Here is a 20661-nt window from a genome sequence, read left to right on the forward strand (position 1 = left end):
TTGTGTTTGTATTCTCTTTTCCATTTATGTCTAATTAACTCCTGCTCACTTACTTTTACTTCAAATAAAGTATAAAGTCCTTAGTGCTGAGATTACATCCACAGATTCAACTACCTACTGGTTGAAATTATTTTTTCAAAAATGTGTTTATTCAGAGCAATTGTAACAATAATAACAAAAATAATAATTTGTTATTTTCAGAACAGTAAAACAAACCATTTATATAAAACTTACCTTTTTCGACATAACAATCTAGAGATTATTAAAAGAATATAGTAAGATAAACTTTAGAAGGATGTTTCCAAGTACTATATCATTTCATATATGGGAATCAAACATCCTCAAATTTTATCTGCTAGAATGGAGAACCAATCTATCTTGAATTTTTAAGGAGGTCTGCTTTACACTTGACTTGAATTTTCTGAGGGCCTACTACTATGGATGGCCTACATTAAATCTCCACTGAATACTTTATAACTATCCTTAGCACAGTTCTCTATGGCTATGCATATTTATTCAGTTGTACCAGATTATTATTACTCAAAGCTACAATGTCAACTTCTAATGCCAAGACCCACTAGGAAACCAGAACATTCTGATCCCTTCCTCATTCACAAGAACTCTTCGCTTGCCCTCATTACAATGTAGAGCGAAGGCTTCCCAGGTTGAATTAGTACTTTCTAGGGTCAACCGGCCCTTCTCTTGAACCAGTGTTAACTATGATGGACAAAGCATCCTCAAGCAGCTACGTCTGTCCATCATGACTGCTGTCTTTATTTTGAGAGAGATTTGGGGGAAGGGAAGATGGGGCAGTGACAGTTATCTTCTGAGACGATGCTCAATGCGCTTTCCGCCTATTGTTCTATCTATCCGTTTCAAACTTAATTTCACCTTAATGAAATGACTGGAAGTTCACTTTTCAAGATCTCCTGAGTCAAGATGCTACTCTACAGAACCTAGCAGTCTCCGGTTAGATCCCTCATCCCTTCATATAAACGTGCTTTCAAAAGCATTTGCTCAGACCCAAACTCAGACCTCATTCCATTCCTTCCCTAAACCTGGGATCAATCCTGCAGCTAGTAGGCCCCGCGGGCCCCGCCCCCGTGCGCGGCGCGGCGCGTGACGTCACACGTTCTCCCGGAAGTGCCGTGCGTGACGCCGGGGGGCGTGTCCCGGCCGCCCCGCGTGTGTTTACCGGTGAAAGGCGGGAGCTTCGGCGCTGGCCTCGGAGCGTTCGTCCCCGAGGTGTGCTTACCGCGTCGGGCCCGGCCGGGAGCCCGTCCGTCTGTCCGTCCGCCTGCCCGCCCAGGACGTGAGGCCCTGCTCGGTGTCGGGCGCGGCGCCATGGAGGTGGTGGAGGCCGCGGCCGCTCAGTTGGAAACTCTGAATTTCAGTAGCTCCGGCTTCAGGGTCGGCCCGGGCCCGGCGGATCCGAGCCCGGCGGGTCCGTGTCCGGACGCCGCCCCCGAGCCCGAGTCCGGGCCGCCGCCGCCGCCGCCGCCGCCGGAGAGCCCCCCGGACGAGCCGGCCGTGGAGGCGCCGCCCTCCGGGGAGCCGCCGCCCGCCGCCGGGAGCCCCGCGCCGCCGCCGGAGCCGCCACGCGTCCTCCCCGGCCCGGACCCCGCACGGCCGGCGCTCGCCCCGCAGCCCCCGGACACCTCGGACTCGGACTCGGACTCAGACAGGTCTGGTGCCTTCGGGTGCGGGGCCCTGGGACGCGGGGTGGAGCGGGGCCCGGGACGGTGGGAGGTGGCGGAGGCCCGCTGCACGTGCGGTCACGTCGCTGGGACCTTCCGCGTCCCTCCTGCCAATCGCCTCTATCAATTTTCCCTTCCCTCCGACGGTGCTAAGCCCGGAGAGGTCTGTGTGCAGAGTGGTAACTTTTAGCTACAATGTGATGGGTTATTTCTCCACTTAGCCCTGTTGTCACAATTTTGGAACATTGTGTCAGATCCTAATTACCATCTTGCCATCAGATCTCCCTCCCCCCTCCCACCCCCGCCCTTTTCTTTTTCTCCCTATGATTGAGGTAGAGGGAAAGAACTTTGCGTTTCGAAGTTCTCCACTGTCACGTTGATTCACAAATCCTGGTAGGGCGCACTCGTTCATGAGATTATCTAGCTGTTTAGCAGTTTGTGAAATTTCCCCTCCCCTTTTCCTTGTGGTGTGAAAAGATTTCCAGCATCTGGGACGTTACAGAGTCTCGCTGAACATGGTCTACAAACACTTTGAGTATGCTGTCTGTGTGGGGTGTGAGGAATGTTCCCAACAGATAGACAGAGAGGAGGTGAGGACTTTGCTTTTTAGGAAAATCATCATTTTTAAGTGGTAATGAAGAAGGGTGAAGGATTTTAGTAGAGGGAGTGTGAATAGACTAGGAGGGAAATAAGCCAAATGTATACGTGGTTAGTTCTGAGATTATAGTTACCATGTGGGTTTTGTAGAGTACAGGTCGCCGGAAAAAGTGAAGTCTGTGGTAGATTGTTTGGGGAGAAGGATTGAAAGTATACTGAGATAAACCATCGAGGTAGTTAAACCAGCCTTTAAGTTGTTCTACATGACTTTTTGGCACTTAGTGGTTGGATGATAGAAGAAGGTACCAAATTTTTGCAAATAATTGTACATTCAAACCATTTGTGTTTTTACTTGTTGGTAAGGTAGTACAGCACAGGTTTCAGGGAATTATGATATAGTACTAGGCAATATATAGTAACAGTTTAAGAGCGTTGTGGGAGTCTGGGAAGGAGGAAATTTGATGAGCAAGTGGTTGCTTTGGAGGAGGTAATGCTTAAGGCAAACATATAAAAAGGAATAGGAATTGTCTAGGGCCAAAGCATTTCAGATCAAGAAAAACACATGTGGCATGTGGAGGTCCATGTACACTGGGTTTCTAAAGTCCTGAGAGTTTGTATGCTAGATTAGACTGTTGGGAGGTAGTAGGAGGTAGAATTGTGAAGGTTACCAGGGCTCTATGGCTTTTAAGTTAATGGAAAAGCCTTAAACTTTTCTGTCTTTGACTATTTTTTTTTAAAGTAGGAATAGTACAAACCCATATAGCCACCACCTTAATTTAACAGTTTTGAAATTCAGTGCAATATGTCTTAAACTCATGTACAGACATCAAGTTACTTTGTCTTTAATTAGAGCATATATTATTGATGAGGACATTCTTTTGTATAAATACACTATCAAAATCATACACAAATATTGCACTATCACATATATAATTAATACCTTTACCTGTTCAGCCGTTTTATTTCTTGGTGCTGGTACGCCAGCTTGAACTCAGGGGCTTGCTCTCTCACTTGACTTTCTTGCTCAATAAACAATTCTTTTAAAGCAAGAGTGTGAACTGATCAGGGTGGAAGGTCATGAAAAGATGAAGGAAGTAAGAAGAAGAGCCGATCACTGAAGGGAGAGGTTATCAGTTGAGTACATAGACAACTGTTTCCGAAAAGAAAGTAAGAAATAAGAGCCTAAAATAGTGGAAATAAGATGAAGACATTGAACAGTCTGATTACCAGGCTGGAGTTTGGACTTTACATTCATCCAATAGTGATTCCAGGGTTTTAAGTACCATGACTAGATTAAATACTAAGCAGGGAAATAAAAGGGGGATGGGAAAGCATGTTCGTAAAGAAAATGCATTTTTTTCTTTTGTTTTTAACTTGTTAGTCATGTGAGGTATACACAGATCAATCATAAGGATTGATCTATGGAGGCAGACAGACATATAGACATATAGTGATACCAGGGCTGAAAGTTCTAGAGTTATGTGCCTGAAGATGGTGATTGAAATTATTGGAATGAATGCAGTTATCCAAATAACAGTGACAGAGAAGAGAGAATCACTGTGCATACATAGTACCCTTGAAAACAGCAGAGGAGCTTGGTGTTGATGGGGGCTTACTCGTTTAATTCTAGCTATTCAGGAGGTTGAGATTTGAATGATCTTAGTTTAAAGCTAGCCCTAGGGAAAAAAAAGTCTGTGAAACTCCCTTCTTCAAAATCACCATCAAAAAGCTGGAAGTGGAGGTGTGGCTCATAAGATAGGGACAGCACCCAGGCCCTGAGTTCAAGCCCCAGTACTGACAAGAACACAACAAAAGCCATGCTGGAAGAGTGTGGCTTGAGGGTTAGAACACCAGCCAAACATGCAAACCAAAGGATTGTGATTTGCAAGTTCCAGCTATGGTTCTTCAGGGGGATAAATGCACATAAAATAAGCTGGAATAGGAGAGCCAGTCAAAAGTGGCTTAACACCTAAGAAGTTTTCAGAGGGGCCATCCTTCAGGAGTTTCCAAGTTGTCTGAAGACTGAGAAGAAACTTTTGGCAAGCAAGTGGTCTCCTCATTGGTGACAAAGAGAGTGGACTTGCTCACTGATTGTCACATGCTTAATTATACTCAAAATGTCTGACATGTGACATGATAGCAATAGTGGATTTCTGTTAGACTGCTTTAAACATAAAGACCACTTCCCTGCAGCAGTCATTTTTTGAATTAGAATAGCAGTAGTTAATAAGGTAGACAGTTCCTATTTGAATCATTTTATTTTAATATCATTGTAATACTTGACCAATGTTTTTTTCTTCTGCAGTGAAACAGATTCAGATAGTTCCAGTTCCTCTTCTTCCTCATCATCTTCCTCATCATCATCTTCTTCCTCCTGTGTATCACTTCCTCCCGTGTTATCAGATGGAGATAGACAGTTCCTATTTGAATCATTTTATTTTAATATCATTGTAATACTTGACCAATGTTTTTTTCTTCTGCAGTGAAACAGATTCAGATAGTTCCAGTTCCTCTTCTTCCTCATCATCTTCCTCATCATCATCTTCTTCCTCCTGTGTATCACTTCCTCCCGTGTTATCAGATGGAGACGATGATTTACAGGTTGAGAAGGAAAATAAGAATTTTCCTCTTAAAACAAAAGATGAGTTGCTTCTTAATGTAAGTACCTAGATTTGTTAAGTTTATTTTTCATGTTTTAAAATGTACTGTTGTGGTACTGATTGATTATATCTGCCTCTCTGCCTCACTCATTTGATATGTCTTCTTCTCAGTTTATGCAGAATATTTTGCCATGCCTTTTCTTTCTTACTCTTGCTGATTTCTAAGGTTGCTTAAAACCCTGGCATTTGATAATGGTTTTTATTGGGGGATTAACTTCAGTTTGGTACTTTATTTTTTAATCTTTCTTAGAAGACTATTGTGGAAGCAATTGTAGCAACCTGGAATGTGCCAGGTACAGTAAACAAGATTAGACCAGTTTGAATTTCCATGCTACATTCTAGAAAGACATGGATAAATAAAGCAGAGATTAAATTTAATTATTACAAGTGGTATTGAAGTGTGTGAATGTGTATTTGGCCCATGAGAAGATTTGATTTTGCTATTATTTACTTTTTTTTTTTTTTTTTGGGGTCTGGTCATGGGGCCTGAACTCTGGGCCTGGGCGCTGTCCCTCAGCTCTTCAGCTCAAGGCTAGCAGTCTACCACTTGAGCCACAGCGCCACTTCCGGCGTTTTTCTTTTTGCTTATGGGGTGCTGAGGAATCGAACCCAGGGCCTCAGGCATGCAAGGCAAGCGCTCTACCACTGAGCCACCTTCCCAGCCCGATTTTGCTATTATTTACTTTTATAACTTGGAAAAGTGAGATGATGTGTTCCTTTTTGAGCTATTTTTATGACATCTTTGGGAAAGAGAAGTTCCCCATCCTTTATATACCACTCAGCAGCTAAAGAGAGATGGAGTTACAGTGAGCTAGCTCTCTGGTCCATCTAAGTCAGAGCCATGATGAATGGATCTGGAATAATACTAGCACTACTTCAGAGTTTTATCTTTGAAGTTCCAGGGTGAAAACATTTTTGTTCTGAATATCAAGAGTGGTATGGCTGCAAGTATTTGGTGAATTTAGGCCTCTGTGTTCTTTGGTAGGATTGGCATTTTGGGTTACTAATGAACATTTGTAAAAGTCAAGGGTAGGACTTTGTGCTACCTTACCTGGAGTCTGGCATACAGCCTTGAACCAGTCTATTGTGGATTCACATTGCTTGGTCATGAGTCACTGGTGTTAGCGTGGGTGAGTGGGAGAGCATGTGTAGGAAAGCAGAAGCTTGACAGAGCGCACACAGGCCAGGAGCATGCTGACAGGAAGCGAGGGTGAATATGTGTATTTTGAGGAGGGTGGGGCTGAGTCTGTGTCATGTGAACTACCTGGGATGTGGTCTCCATCACAGGATAAAGGAGGCTTACATCAATTCCAAAAGATGCCCAGTCAGCAGAAGATTGTCTTTTACCTTATAGAGGCAAATACTGGGAAGCGCTTATCTTGTCTCGCGTATGGTTGTGAAGAGCAGACTCAGATTACTCAAGGGAACAGCTTTGTTCCCTTGGAGTAGGAGAGCCAGTCAAAATGTGTCTAATGCCTAAGAAGTTTTCGGAGTAGAGCAGTCTCTACTCAGCCTGGCTTTTGTGGTGCATTTGTCAGTACTGGGGCTTGAACTCAGGGCCTGGGTGCTGTCTCTTAGCTGTTGAAAGCTTTGTTACTCAAGGATGCAGAAGGCCTTATTACAGATTTTTGCCACTTGGGAATTTAGGCAGTCCTTAGGACTGCCACCTTGTTTATTTCATATGCTTCTTGGATGTTTCACCTGTAGATTCATCCTTTGCAGATATCTTTCTGGATTTCTGTGTCCTAGCTCTGACTATGACCTTTTCATGTGCAGCTTTCCCATGAACTTTGGGGACAGTATTCTTACTTAGCTTGTTTTTTTCTTTTTAGAAAGCGATGATACACTCTTCCTGGGAAGTGTCCCATTTTGCTACAACTAGTTCTAGATGTATGCTTTGGGCTATTTTGTTCAGGACTCTCATTCTTCATGTGGACTCCTAGGAACAGAGGTTGCATGTCTTAGTTGGTATGAAGCTGCCATTTCTATGCAATCTATAGTTTAATTACTTAGTGACATTTTGAAGAAAATTCGTGAACCATTCTATCTGTGTGATCTTTGCTAAAAGGCATATATAAATTAAAATGCTCCAGACAATTTATGGCACTCTTTCTCTCTCTCTCTCTTTCTTTCTTTCTCTCTTTCTCTCTTTCTTTCTTTTTTTCTTTCTTTCTTTCTCTTTCTCTCTCTCTCTTTCTTTCATTCATTCATTTAAGTTTATGGAAGTTTTATAGTTTGTGCTGAACCTTTAGTTATTCCTTGAACATTGACGTTCTCAGTTTAACACAGCTTTATGTCGTGTCTTTTCTGGAGTGTTTTCTATTACTATCTAGTCTGCTGAGCTTCATCACTACATCCCTTTATTCTGCTTGTCAGCAGGAATGTCACTCCTCTGGATCAGCCTCATTAAATCTCTCCCATTGTTTATAGCTTAGTTGTAGGCATCTGTGTGTTGGATGGACATCCCTATTCTGAAAATCTAGAATCCAAAACTTTTCTTAATGCAAATGCGAAAATTCTACTCTGTGAAACTTGCTTTCATCCACAAAGTAGTTAAAACTAATATATAAGGTCACTTATATAAAGTTCACTTATGAAGCAAATGAACTTCATGTTTAGGCAAATACTTCAACAAAAAATCACAAATACTTCTGTTGCCAAGGATTTCTAACTAGAGTCACGTAGCCTGTACTAACAGTACAAATACAGGGGAACTATAGTGAAGTAACTTAGAGGGAACCTTTAGAATTAAACCTTAGCATGAAATTTTAAATCAGCTTATAACCAAATCTTACCATCTCGAGATTTGGTTTTAATCCCATTAGTAGTGTTGCACACCTGTAATCCCAGTACTTAGGAGGTCTCAAGCTACAGGCCATTTTGGGATAGGCCTCAGTAGCACTTTGGCGAGAGCTTTCTCCAAACAGAAAAAAGGAAGGAGGTGGTGAGGGAAGAGGGGATTGTTACTGTACCATAGATGAACTGAAAAAGGAGTCTTCACAAGTATATCTTAAACATAATGGGATAGAACAGTCCCTTTAACCAAGAACCCTGCTGTAACACTGGAAAGGCTTCTATAACCCCACATAGTAACTAATACATCATACAGCTTCTAGCTACACTTGGCCACTGGGTTGATTCCGTGTTTCCATGAGCTGGAAAGTTACTTTCTTTTTGCCGATTCTTTTGATTTATTTCTACTCTGAACTGATTTATACTCTCAAATCTTTGTTAAAAATAAATCAAATAGGTTTGAGTATTTAGAATCACAAGAACATTGGGGCTAGACTGGGAAGGTGGCTCGGTGGTAGAGCGCTTGCCTTGCATATGTGAGGCCCTGGGTTCAATTCCTTAGCACCACATAAGCAGAAAAAAGATGGAAGTGTCACTGTGGCTCAAGCAGTAGGGCACTAGCCATGAGCTGAAGAGTTAAGGGACAGCGTCCAGGCCCAGAGTTCAGCCCCCATGACTGACAAAAAAAGAAAAGAAAAAAGAGCATCGGGGCTATGATATTCTAAACTCTTAACCAGAGTATGTTTTATCAATCAATGCTTATTGCTTTCTTTTCTATATACCTAACTGTAACATTTTAAAATTTTGGAGATAAAAGTGAATAGAGCAAATAGTGATTATAATATGCCACAGCATGACCAAAGGAAAAATTAATGTGAATGAACAATACATGAGAACATTTTGTGTTATAAAAGAAGTGCACTGTATAGTTGAGTGTGCTACTTGATATGTAGTACTCTCTAGTCATGATATTGGTAATGCATACACATCCTAAACATCTTCCTGTGACTGTATGGAAAATCCTTGGCTATCTCAAGTGGTAAGAAGTTGCAGTGAAGTATTTCATACTTGTTCAGTCTCACAGCACCTATGACTTGTTGTTTCCAAATTCTAACTTGCTTGTAAGTTTTGTCCTGAATGTATATTTCTCTTAACTTAAGCTTTTTATGACTATAGGTACATTTTAAATTACTGCCTTCTATTCTAAATATAAAAAGCACCTACTGACATTCAACTCAGAATGCCTTATATTCAAACAGTGGGCTATACTGGAAAGGAGATACCTTTTTCATTAGTACTTGGTGCTCTTCAATACATAGATTTTTGTTGTTTCTGCTGTTTGAGCTCAGGGCTTTAGTGCTTGTTAGGTAAGTACTCTATCACTTAATACCTGCCCGACCTCTTTTGCTTTAGTTATTTTTGAGATAGAGTCTTAAGTTTTTGCCTGAGCCACTGTTGAACCATGGTCCCCAAACCTATACCATTTACAGGACTACAGGCATGTGCCACCATCTGGCTGCTGATGACCTGCCATTTATCTCAGAGTCCCACATCTGGTGTACCTGGCTAATACTCAAGACCTCTTTGAAAAAAGTTAAAGTTTTATATTTTACTGCACAAAATTATTTCCATAAAGTTTATATGAAAGATGAATTGTGGTTAAGGATGTAGCTCAGTGGTAGAGTACTTGCTTGGCATTGCAGAATGCTCTAGGTTTAATTTCTAACAAAAAAAATACTGAAGACACAAATAAATAATTGTTTTAGGTATCATTCAAATAAATGCTATTTCAGTACTATTTTATATTCCTCTATGTGTGTGTGTGTGTGTGTGTGTGTGTGTGTATTGTTGGTGCCAGAATTTGAACTTAGGACCTCATACTTGTCTTCTTGTTTGGTTGGTTCTTTGCCACTTGATCCATGTATCCATCCTAGCTTTTTGTTGGTTTTACTAGCCCCAGACTGCCATCCTTTGGACCTCAGCCTCCTGAGTAGCAAGGATTCTAGTCATAAGCCAATAGATACATCTATATACCAGTATTTAGCTAATTTAGCTGTGTGGGTATTTGAACCCAGCCTTGTACTTTCTAGGCTGGCTCTTTACTACTTGAGCAGGACTCTAGCTTTCCAGTCCATATTTGTGAGTTTTTCTGAGTGCTGTAGAAAATAAAGGGCTGGAAATGTGGCTCAGTGGTAGAGTGCTTGCCTAGCATGCATGAAGTCCTGGGTTCAATTCCTCAGTACCACATATACAGAAAACACCAGAAGTGGCGCTGTGGCTCAAGTGATAAGAGTGCTAGTCTTGAGCAAAAGAAGCTCAGGGACAGTGCCCAGGCCCTGCATTCAAGCCCCAGGACAGGAAAAAAAAAAAAAAAAAGACCAGTGTCTGATAGAGAAGAACATGGATGAGTGTAAATATGCTTATGCTGAAAAAGACATGACAGTGTTGATGGTAGAATATCAGTAGCATATTGTACGTGATGTGAGAAGCTGTAGGATTGAATAAGAGGGGGGTAACTTGAACTGTCATGGTCACAGAAGGCATCCGGACTTAAATTGAGAAAGGGAGCTGAGAAAAAGATGATAGATTAAGAGCATGTGCACTTTCCCAAAAGAATTGTGATTTTTGTCATGTGACAGTAATAGTCTTAATGTCAGTCACATGATAGGAGCTCAGGGAAAGAGTGTTCACGTATCATCCGTAGAGCTATTTTTACCAACTCTAAAATCAACATTTTCTTCATCTTTTAACATTTCAGAAAAGTTAAGACTTAAAGCTAATAATTATAGGCATATTATAGTTAGTTGACAGTGATTTTTCTCTTAGCAATATATAAAATCAGTTAGAGTAAAATAGAATGAAGACATACTTAACTAGAAAAGGAAAATGGAAGACATTCCAAAGGATTGGCTTTTTTAGAGAAAATATTTAATGGGCTACTCAGTTATTATACAGCAGAGTAATTAATGAGGGCATTACTGTTAATTGGTAATAGCTAAAGAAATTGCTGAGTTCCATGGAAATTTGTAAATTAACTCTCCCTGGAGAAATTCATGAATTAGAAGCTAATATTGAATGTGGTCATAGTTGACACAAAGTGTACAGACCTAATCCACTCTTTTTTCTAATATGTTTTGCCAGAAAAAATAAAAATTGCAATCATGGCTCTCAGTACTCCAGGGATTGGAACCTGCTTTCCAACTATATCTGAAAAGTGAAGGCTCACCTAATAGCATCAGGTAACTGGCTGCTAGTCATGTCCTCTGTGCTTTGGTAATATTAGAGAAGTGGTTAGCTTTCTCAGTTCTCCCCAACCAGGGAGCAAAAAAGAGTGGTTTTTGGTGCCATTTTGATCCCTGTCCCTTTCAAAAGTGGAGGGACACTTTTATCATAACTCCTATTTTGTTCTGGGAGTTTTAGACACTCATCTTTTGATTCATGTGTCTATAATTTTAATAGGATGAATTTTTAAATTTAATATGCTACTTTTTAAATATTTTGCTTAACTGAGTAGTCTTGTAGGCCAAATAGCTATTTAGAGAATCAGAATATAATAATATTGACAACAACTGTTCATGAATATTTTAGTAGTGCAGTTAAATATAGTGCATTTTTAATGCCCTAGTATCTTTCTAGAGAATCATAGCAATTAATTTTGTTGTAGTCTGAGATACATTTCTACATTAGCTGTTAGCTGTGTTTACCTGAATTTCAACGTGTTTGGGATTGTGTTGTTAGCCACTTGTATTATTTAGGATTTGTATTATTGTTTTATTCAGCTTCCTCATTACTTGTGGATAAGAAGCTGGTAATAAACAAAGTGACTTTTGTGAGAACATGCAAATGAGGAGAAACAGAATCAGGACTGCTGAGATTCCAGAGTGTGCTCTGCTTTTATTAGCAGCATGTATAACAGTATTGAATTCTGATCATTTTAACCTTCTGATTATTTAGTTTTTAAATAATAATGAATAATAATGTGCATTTTGTCATGGTAAAGGATGTGCATCTAATCTAATGTGTTTATTCTGTATTGCTTCTCAGAAAAATTATGACTTAGAATTGTGGAATGTGGTAGAAAATAAATAATTGAATATCTTTAGTATGTTGATGTTTTGTAGAATGTGTGTGAAATGCTGTGATGTGGCTGGCGATTTATATTCTCATGTGTTCTTTTCTTTGACTGATGTCAATCCTTGCCTACTCTTCAGTGTTATCTTGAGAAATAATGAATAAACCTGTCCAGAAAACCTTTTTTGGTCCTCTTTGATTCTGAGCCAGTAATCACTTTATAACCCTAATGTTACTTACCTCTAGTTATAGATAATGTACATCTAAGATAAGTTTTCAATTCCATTTTAATTGTGGGAAACATAATGAAAATAGAAATTAACTATGTCCTCTTCCTAAATGATAAATTTAGGTAAGCAGTAAGATGTTATAGTAACACAGTACATGCCATTAAAATGTAGTTTTAAAATTTTGGCTGGATGTAGATTGATGCTGCTAATAACGGGAGTGTTTTGTAAAGTATGTTTGATGTTAGAGAATGTGAAGTGTTGTCCAAGACATCTTTCTGCTATCTCCCTGCTGTCTCAGTACTGGAGCTACTGAGTACTTTGTGTCAGGTTGAGGATATATAGGCTGAGGATACATGTAGTTCAGCAGTAGACCACTTGCCTGGCTTGCACAAGGCCTTGGGTTTGGTCCCCAGCACTATAAAAAATTTAAAAAAAAGAATAAAACAAAAAAAGTGTCAAGTGTGGCTGCACATTGAATTTTAAGATATATTTAGTTTTGATCAATTAAATTTAAGTGTATATAGTCATGTACAGTTAAGTGTCTTAGTATTCGATCTGTAAACAAAAAGGATCTTTCCTATCCACTCATCTTTCCACGGTGGTAGTAGGGTAATCCAAGCTCATACATTAATCTTCTTAACTTGTATTAAATACCCTTCTTTTCTTCTTACTGGGTGCTGAAGGTCTCTGTATCCCAGTTCTCCCTCGTTATCTTTACATTAAACATTTCAGTTTGTCAGGATGTCTCTTCTAGCTCTTATGTAGTGTCAAAACAGTAATATCCATAAGTATGTATGTTCTGGCCTTTTTCCTCCATTACTGGTATTTGTGTTTTACCTATGCAAACCCTTTTTGCAGATGAAAAGCAAAGTAATTTTTTACTTCATTTAAAGAAGATTGTATAACTGAGGATATATTCTTATTATCTTATCAGAGACAGCTGCTGTGTTATCATGCAGCCAAATGTTAAGCTAATCATCGTAATAATGTTTGCTGCTGCAAGCCACTGGTATCTATGCGTCAATCCTAGGCAGTAAAGCTCCTTTGGAATTCCCCCTATTCCTCCATTTTCACCCCCAGTGCTGGAGTTTGAACATAGCTAGCTAGAGCTGGCACTGGACCACCTGAGCCATACCTTCAGCTCTTCTTGGCCTGTGCTGATCTGGTACCAAAATCCTTCAGATCTCAGTCTTCTGAGTAGCTAGGAATAGAGGCATGAGCCACTGCCTCCTGGCAGAAGCCTTCTTTTTATTTTAATTTTTGAAGAGATTGTATTTAAGGTGTTTTGGGGTTTTTTTTTTTCATTCCTGGAGGATTCTATATTGAATTATAGTTCATTTTCTGCTTTCTCTTATAAAAACATTCAGCTTCTGAGATTTGATTTGCTTGGACTGATAATATAAGTTAGTTCATTTAATAAATATATAATGAGTACCTGCCATGTGCTAGCCATCTTTCTAACTGTTACAGAAATAAGCACAGTTGAGTAGACCTTGATTCTTGTTAGACCTGTTGTGTGTTCAGGAGAAACAGAAAGCAAGTAAATAAATCACAGACAGTATTGTATTGTGTGGAAGGAAAAGTATCAGGGTGATTTAGTAAAGCAGAGATAGAACTGGCAGTGGTGCTGCTCTTTTAGATTTCTTATCAGAAAAGTGGTGACATTGGCATCCAAACATCAAGACCTGATCTTAGATAGTGCTCATTCTAATGTGGCAATCCAAAGATTTTTTTTTCTTTTGACTTTTTTAGACATCTGTCTCCTTGAAACCTTCTAAAGTTCTGCTTCTTTGAACACATGTCTTGGGTAAGATCTTACTGATTGATTTTGGAGCATTTTTTGTTTTTCATCCTCCTCTCCTCATGCTATGTAAAAGAAAAAAGTAAGATCTGTTTTCTCTGATTCAGTCTCCCAAATGTCTGCCATTCTCAAAGTAAATATATACTTTGTGGCCTAACTGGACATTGAAAGGCAAATTTGTATCAAGCTCTTCTAATAAGGAATTGTACAAGGCTGATTTCATTTACTTACCACTTGCATATATCCTTTTTTGTATACCTCTTAGTTCTACAGAATATTTGGAATCGAAATGTTGTACTATCACTAGGCAGCATCATGCCTTTGATATTTTTTGGAATCCATAGAGAACTGTATACTCGTTGCTTCAGGCTTCTAGTATTGCTAGACTGGAACTGGAAGTATGATAGTAGTCACAGGCAGTGGTGTCTGTTTATGTTTTATCCTTAGGGTTTGTTCTATAGGAAACCCGAAATCTTTCCCCGTTTGTAGTCCAAACTTTTCATTCTTTTAATTCACAGATGAAACAAGTGGCAGTCAAAATTAAGGGGGCCTGGCAGACTCTTTCTGACATTATAGATGTCAGTTTCTGTCTTACCTCAAATATTCTGGCTTTGTGTATCTTTTTTTCTTTCTCTTACAAGTACTCCTCAGAGGAGAACATCAGGATCTCATCTGACCCTAGTGTTTAAAGTATTCTAATCACACATCACACCCACTGTTATCACAACTGCCCAACTCTTTGAAATACCAACCAATATCATTTGGAAAGAAAGGCTATGATGTACTAATGTTGTAAAGGAGTGTGGCGTATTTTTGGAAATAGTTACATTATGATAAAGAAATTAGTAGAAATTTCAGTATGATGTTTACTTATGTTCAAATGATGCCCCATAAAGAGTCTGTTTATAATAGCAATACAAGTATTACATAACTAGAGATTTATAATAGCTAGTAACATGTAAAATAGCTTAGAAAAGACCTAAGCACTTATGTAAGATCTTATAAAAAAAATAATGGTCAGTACTAATAGCACCAAAGGGACAAAAGGATTCAAAAGTTTTTCTACTAAAACATGTGAAAACAGTTTTTTAAAAAAATCCCAAAGTGCCTAAATATTGATAGAGTCAGTAGAGCAACTAGTTCTTCCCAAATACTGAATTTCATTATGAAAGCCACAGTTGCTAAAAGACTTTAGTATTGACACTTAACACAGATCACTGTATTTCAAATCAGTGGGGACGGAAGGGTCTCAAGTTATTCTACAACCTTGCCAGTTGTAGAATTACTTCCTAGTAATTTCTATAAGGATGAAGCCAATATCCACTCCTCTTTAATAGGATGAAATTATGAATGGAGCAAATATATCAATATTCAGAAGGAACCAGAAAAGTGAAAAACTCACTAGTGGATTTTAAAATTGAGCTCAGGAATGGCTATGGTTTGTGAAATAATTAAATTCTGAAAACAAATGACTAGGGAATGTGCCAGGATGTCTATTTCCTAATACCGAAGTTTAAAGCAAGATTCTATTTTATACCTATTTTGTGACAGAGTGGTACAATTATCCTCTAAGATATTAAAGCTCTTCTCTCTGCAATCCCCTAGCATATTTTCTCAATCGTATTTTAAAGGGTTTTTCCATGTCTGAGATACTACACACAGCACTTTGAATCCTCCAGAAACTTGGAAGAAAGGGCATTTGGTATTTAATATGTCAAAGTGGCAAATGGTTGTCCTCTCCCTAAATACACTTAGAAGAATTCTGAGAGATAAAATTATATTTCCCGGCACCATGAAAGCTTTGACCATAAATAGGAATGTTGCTGACTTTTCTCTTCATTTATTTGGTTGTGACCCTTAGAGTATCTCTTAAGTAGTCATTAATGAAATAAAAATAGCATGTCAGCGGGGCCATTGGCTCACCACTGAAGCACTAGCTAGTTGGGAGAGTGAGATCAGGAGACTGTGTGATTCAAGGCCAACACAGGCAAAAGGCTCACTAGGCCCATCTCACCCAGTAACTGGGTGTGGTGGTTGAGTCTGTCATCCCAGGAAGCAAAACAGAAGAGGATCAATTGAAGACTGGCTGGCCTAGGGAAAAAGTGAAACTATCTGGAAAGTAATCAGAGAAACAAAAGGTCTAGAGGTGTTGACCAAGCAGTGGAGCACCTGGATAAGGAAGCCTTGGCTTCAAGCCCCAGAATCACATACACACACAAACATACATGCATACCCTATTTCAAGTATAGCTTGCTTCTGGGAGGCACTAGCATAATAATGCAAGGCTTCATGCTTGCCAGGCAGGTATTCTGCTGCTTGAGCTGTACTTCTAGCTGCCTTGTTAATCTAGTTATTTTTGAGGTAATGCTGTGCATTTTCCCTGAACAGCCTGCATTTACCTGGTCTAGGACCTAGATCCTCCCATCTCTGATCTCCACCCGAGTAAGTTAGAATTTGAGGTTAGAGCAACCATTGCCTGGCTAGATGTCCTCTACTTTGGCTAAATGATTTTGTTTTTTAAACCTTGTTTAAGTTCCCATAGGGGAAAATGATTAGCTGTTGATCTATGTATAGTACGTTTTGTATTATTTAGGTTTTCCATCTTTTCTAATTGTCCTTCAAAAGCTAATCTTTCTCCTAAATAACTCCTAACAAAGACTTTGACTAGAACCTGGTCCTTTCAAAATTTCTTCAGAAAAAAATCTTTCTTTTGCTAGTTAATATTATCAGTAACGGTTACAAACACCCTGTTATTTACTTAATCTAAAGGCTGATGACAGTTTTAGTCTCATATTTCTTTTCAACTACATATCTACTTAGGCATTTGTTTCCATAGCAACTGAGATGCGGTTTTTAGCTAGGTCAAAACAGAGAAAAAACTGTAGGTGTAAAGGAATTTATTTTTTAACCTGGAAAGAGAAGGTATGAGGTAAGACCTTCCCAACTGTTACAGAAGACTATTTCCAAGAATTTTATATTTGACTGAAAGGTGGGTGACCACATTCATTACTTTTTTCCTTCAAGAGCCCATATATTCACTCTTCTGTGCCTAGCCCCAGGAAAGACTGCTGCTTGTGTGTTCTCCTACTTAATTACTGTTAATTAACCAAATTACCAAGGCAACAAAAAGAGAAATCTCCTTCTGTGGAGGAATTATTGAGTTCTCAGTAGATTTCTCTTTGAATGGAATGAATTCCTTAATAATAGATTTGGGTTTTGGTTGGGCGTGTCTCTTGTTTAGGTGTAGTTGGAAAAAAGACAAGGCTAATAACTTGACTCTATTAGAATTTAGGATGCATGTTTTAGAGATAGTAAGTGACTCAGTTGGTGAAATGCTGTAGGTATCCATGCAGCCACTAGAAAAGGCAGCATCAAAGAGGTGTTAAAGAACTTAATATTGTGTCTTCAAAGCTGTGTATAGCACTAAGTGGAAAACATTGTTCATTTTTTAAAGTTAATTGAGGCTGGAGCAAGACTATTATCATTATCATTATTATTATTATTGTAGGAACTACCTTCCGTTGAAGAGCTCACTATAATTCTGCCTGAAGATATTGAAGTAAAGCCTCTTGGGATGGTTTCAAGTATTATTGAGCAATTAGGTATGTAAATAATTTTATTAGCAAAGATTATATCTAAGCATGCACTAATCATTACATCACAAACTTGATAACTAGTAAAGTTTCTTTGAAATATATAACAACACTTTATGCATTAAGTTTGGATGGATAAAATTGAATTTTTACTTCCATGAATACATTATTTTTATAAAAACCTGTTTTCACTGACACGCTGTTTTCCCTTCCCCTCCTTTTTCCTGTTTCCCTCTTCTCTCCTATTTTCACTTTTTGTGTAGCTGGGATACAGGCCTTTTTACTATGCCAAACTTTATTAAGATGGAATCTTATAAACTTTTTGCCTGGGCTGGTCTTGAACTGCAATCCTCCTATTTTCTGATACCAAATAGTTAGGATTATAATCATGAGTCATTGTATCCAGTACATATGATACTTCTTTTTATTCATTAGCTTAACACAACTTCCAAAGGGCTGTTTACCCACTCCCTAAATTATGCATGTGCCTGTATACATATGATACAGGAATTTTCCTTCAGGAATCTGAACTTTAGCTGCTGATAAGACATAATTCTCTCTCATTAGCCCTGGACTCTGAAGACAATTCTTAGTGATTCTCATAGAAATTAACAGTATTTCTGCTTTTAGGTCTTCTTTGGGCCAACACATCTCCCTCTTTCCAGCCCACTCAACGTCTGTCATGCCTTTTCCCCAGACTCTCCAGGACCCTCCTCCTCTCTCCTTCATTCCTTTCCTGAGTGTGCAGATAAACCACTTGAAGACTACTGTAACCACAGTTGAGCAAAGTTATACAGACTCGCCCAATCTGTGGCTGTGTAGTTGTAGAGGGCAAGACTACAGGAGAGGCAGATGACTGGCAGTCAAGAGTCCCAAGGGCTGCCTCTTTCCTCTGCAGATCTTTCCGACTCTTGCAGGACCTAAGTCTTCATTTTGAACCTGAGACAACATTCGTTCACTCATTCAGGGACTGGAGGATTCCTGTTTTTGAGGTAGCCTCCTGTTGTGTCTCCCACCTTTGAGTTTATCTAATAAACATGTAAATTGAAAAAGTCTGTAAAGTGGAGATACATTGCTCAGCAGTGGAGTGATGGTAGCTAGCATGAAGTCTTGAGTTCAAACCCAGTACTGCCAAGAAGCATGTAAGCATTTGATATATCAGTAAATAACTAGTATTCTGTAGGAAAGAATTGTAGAATGAGAAGACAAATTTCTTCTAAAGCAAGAGTTTTGTGACTGGATGATTGTATTATTTTTGCTAATAGTGGTTTGAGATAATGATTGTTGGACTAATGAGTGATTAATAATATATCTTGTTAGATTTTATATTTTAATTCTTCTCTTGGAATTACCGCGTTTTTGTACTTTGCTATTTTATAACTAACTTTTATTTACGGAGGGAAAGTATTACTGAGATATATTATCTGACCTTAAATTACATTGGAATTAAATCCTAAATTCTTTCTAAAATTCTGTATTATCTTCTTATTAAGTCTTGAAATAATCTGATTTTATTTTTGTCTGCTTTTCAGTAATAATTGAATCTATGAGTAATCTGCCTCCAGTTAATGAGGAGACTGTTATTTTTAAAAGTGACCGACAAGCAGCAGGAAAGGTTAGTGAAAAACCCAAGTTATATGGTCTGTTTCCCTTTTGATTGGTTTTCCTGAAATTCACACATGGAGTATAGAATTCTTTCTTAGTATTTGTCAGGTACTTTTCCAGGTACTTTGCCTAACTCCTACCCTCCAGGTACTCAGAGCTCATTGGAGACTTTGCATAGTGTAGTTCTTAACCCTTCTTGATTTGCAAGTCCCTGAGCAGTCAGTGGCTCTGAGTCTGTAGGCTTTGGCTTCCTTAAGGGGAAGAATCTGTTCCAACTGAGAAGAGATTTCAGTGACAGTGAAGTGTCATTGTGAGCACACGCTGGGTAAATACCAATGTGTGTATTTCCATAACTACCACAGGTGGAATCCTATACCTATTACTGTGAGAACAGCCCTTGAGTTTCTCTGGAAAACCATACACTATACCAAGCAAGTCGGCGTTCCTAAGCAGTTGGCAGAGGACAGAAAACCTTCTGAGCTGAAGACTATTAGTACAAGTATTCATTTTTTAAATTAAATCCCAAGGAAATATGTACTGACTAGAAAAGAAGTAAGAAACCAGCTGCTTTTTGTTGGAAAAACAGCTTAATGGGGTATACTTTTTTCCCAAACGAGCAGGAGTTGAATTCTTTTTGTTACAGAAAATAGAATTATGTTGTTAGAAAAACAACAGCAACCAAAAACACCCAAATAATTTTAACCAGATTATTGCTTTAAACTACATTACTGCTTTAACTCGATAACCTTCCTTGACCTCTGCCATTTTCTTGCTGTTTAACTCTAGTACAACTTAGAAAGGGGCCCAGCTTTTCCCAGGTCTTCACTTTCCACCATGCATGTATGCATTTGGGTATATAGGCCAGTTTACCAAGGTGGCCAGTCAGAATTAGTTGGAGTTGATAATCGATAACTTTTTAAAGTAGAATGACTTGTCTAAAGGATAGAGCTATAGTTTTCTTTTCCCTTTAAAATACATAAGGTTGGAGGTTTTTTGCTAAATTTGGGTCTGTACTTTTGATTAATATGTAGAAGGTACTGTATGGCATTACAACCTATTTATTCTGCAAGGTTAGTAAGCATAGATGAGATTCAAGGAGAGGAATTTGGGAGGTAGGTAGATGAGCATGTTGGAAGCAGCTCTATCTCTTTTGGTTCTTCTTAGGAAAAAACAATTTTTTGCCTTGGCAAAAACAAGTAGTTTCTTTGTGTCCTGAAGAAAGTAATAGCAGCAGTGAGGAGGAAAGGGAGAAGAAGCAATTGTGTCTTTCTTTAACCCTCTTGTTACTGGGGCTTGAACCTAAGGCCTGAGATCAAGAATGTAAGTCCTATAAATGCTCTTGCTCTGTTTTTTCACTCATGGCTTGTGCCCTACTGCTTGAGCCATACCTCCACTTCCAGCTTTTTGCTAGCGAACTAGAGAGAGATGCCTGTGGATTTATCTCCCCAAGGCTGGCTCTGAATATCCACTCTCAGAGCTCAACCTCAAGAGCATCTGGGCTTATTGATGTAAACTACTAGCATCACACAAGAGACATAATTGTTTAATTTGCTGAATATGAAGTAAAGTTATTAGAACTGATTGTTTCCTTAAATAACCTTTTATTTATGATTT

At 38.9% G+C, this 20661-nt stretch overlaps 1 protein-coding gene across 1 annotated transcript in view; it reads left to right on the forward strand.

Annotated features, from left to right (window-relative positions):
- The first annotated feature begins 1202 nt into the window (after positions 1–1202).
- Positions 1203–20661, forward strand: part of Naf1 (nuclear assembly factor 1 ribonucleoprotein) — a 30462-nt gene continuing 11003 nt past the window's right edge. Inside the window, exons 1-5 of the mRNA XM_042700800.1 lie at positions 1203–1876; positions 2175–2328; positions 4778–4952; positions 17358–17451; positions 18975–19057. Coding sequence (XP_042556734.1) covers positions 1345–1876; positions 2175–2328; positions 4778–4952; positions 17358–17451; positions 18975–19057 — 1038 coding nt within the window. The 5' untranslated portion in view covers positions 1203–1344. The remainder of the gene's footprint in view (positions 1877–2174; positions 2329–4777; positions 4953–17357; positions 17452–18974; positions 19058–20661) is intronic.

The sequence above is a fragment of the Dipodomys spectabilis genome, unplaced genomic scaffold (genome assembly GCF_019054845.1).
Source record: "Dipodomys spectabilis isolate Male_0828 unplaced genomic scaffold, ASM1905484v1 ptg000009l, whole genome shotgun sequence".
NCBI lineage: Eukaryota > Metazoa > Chordata > Mammalia > Rodentia > Heteromyidae > Dipodomys > Dipodomys spectabilis.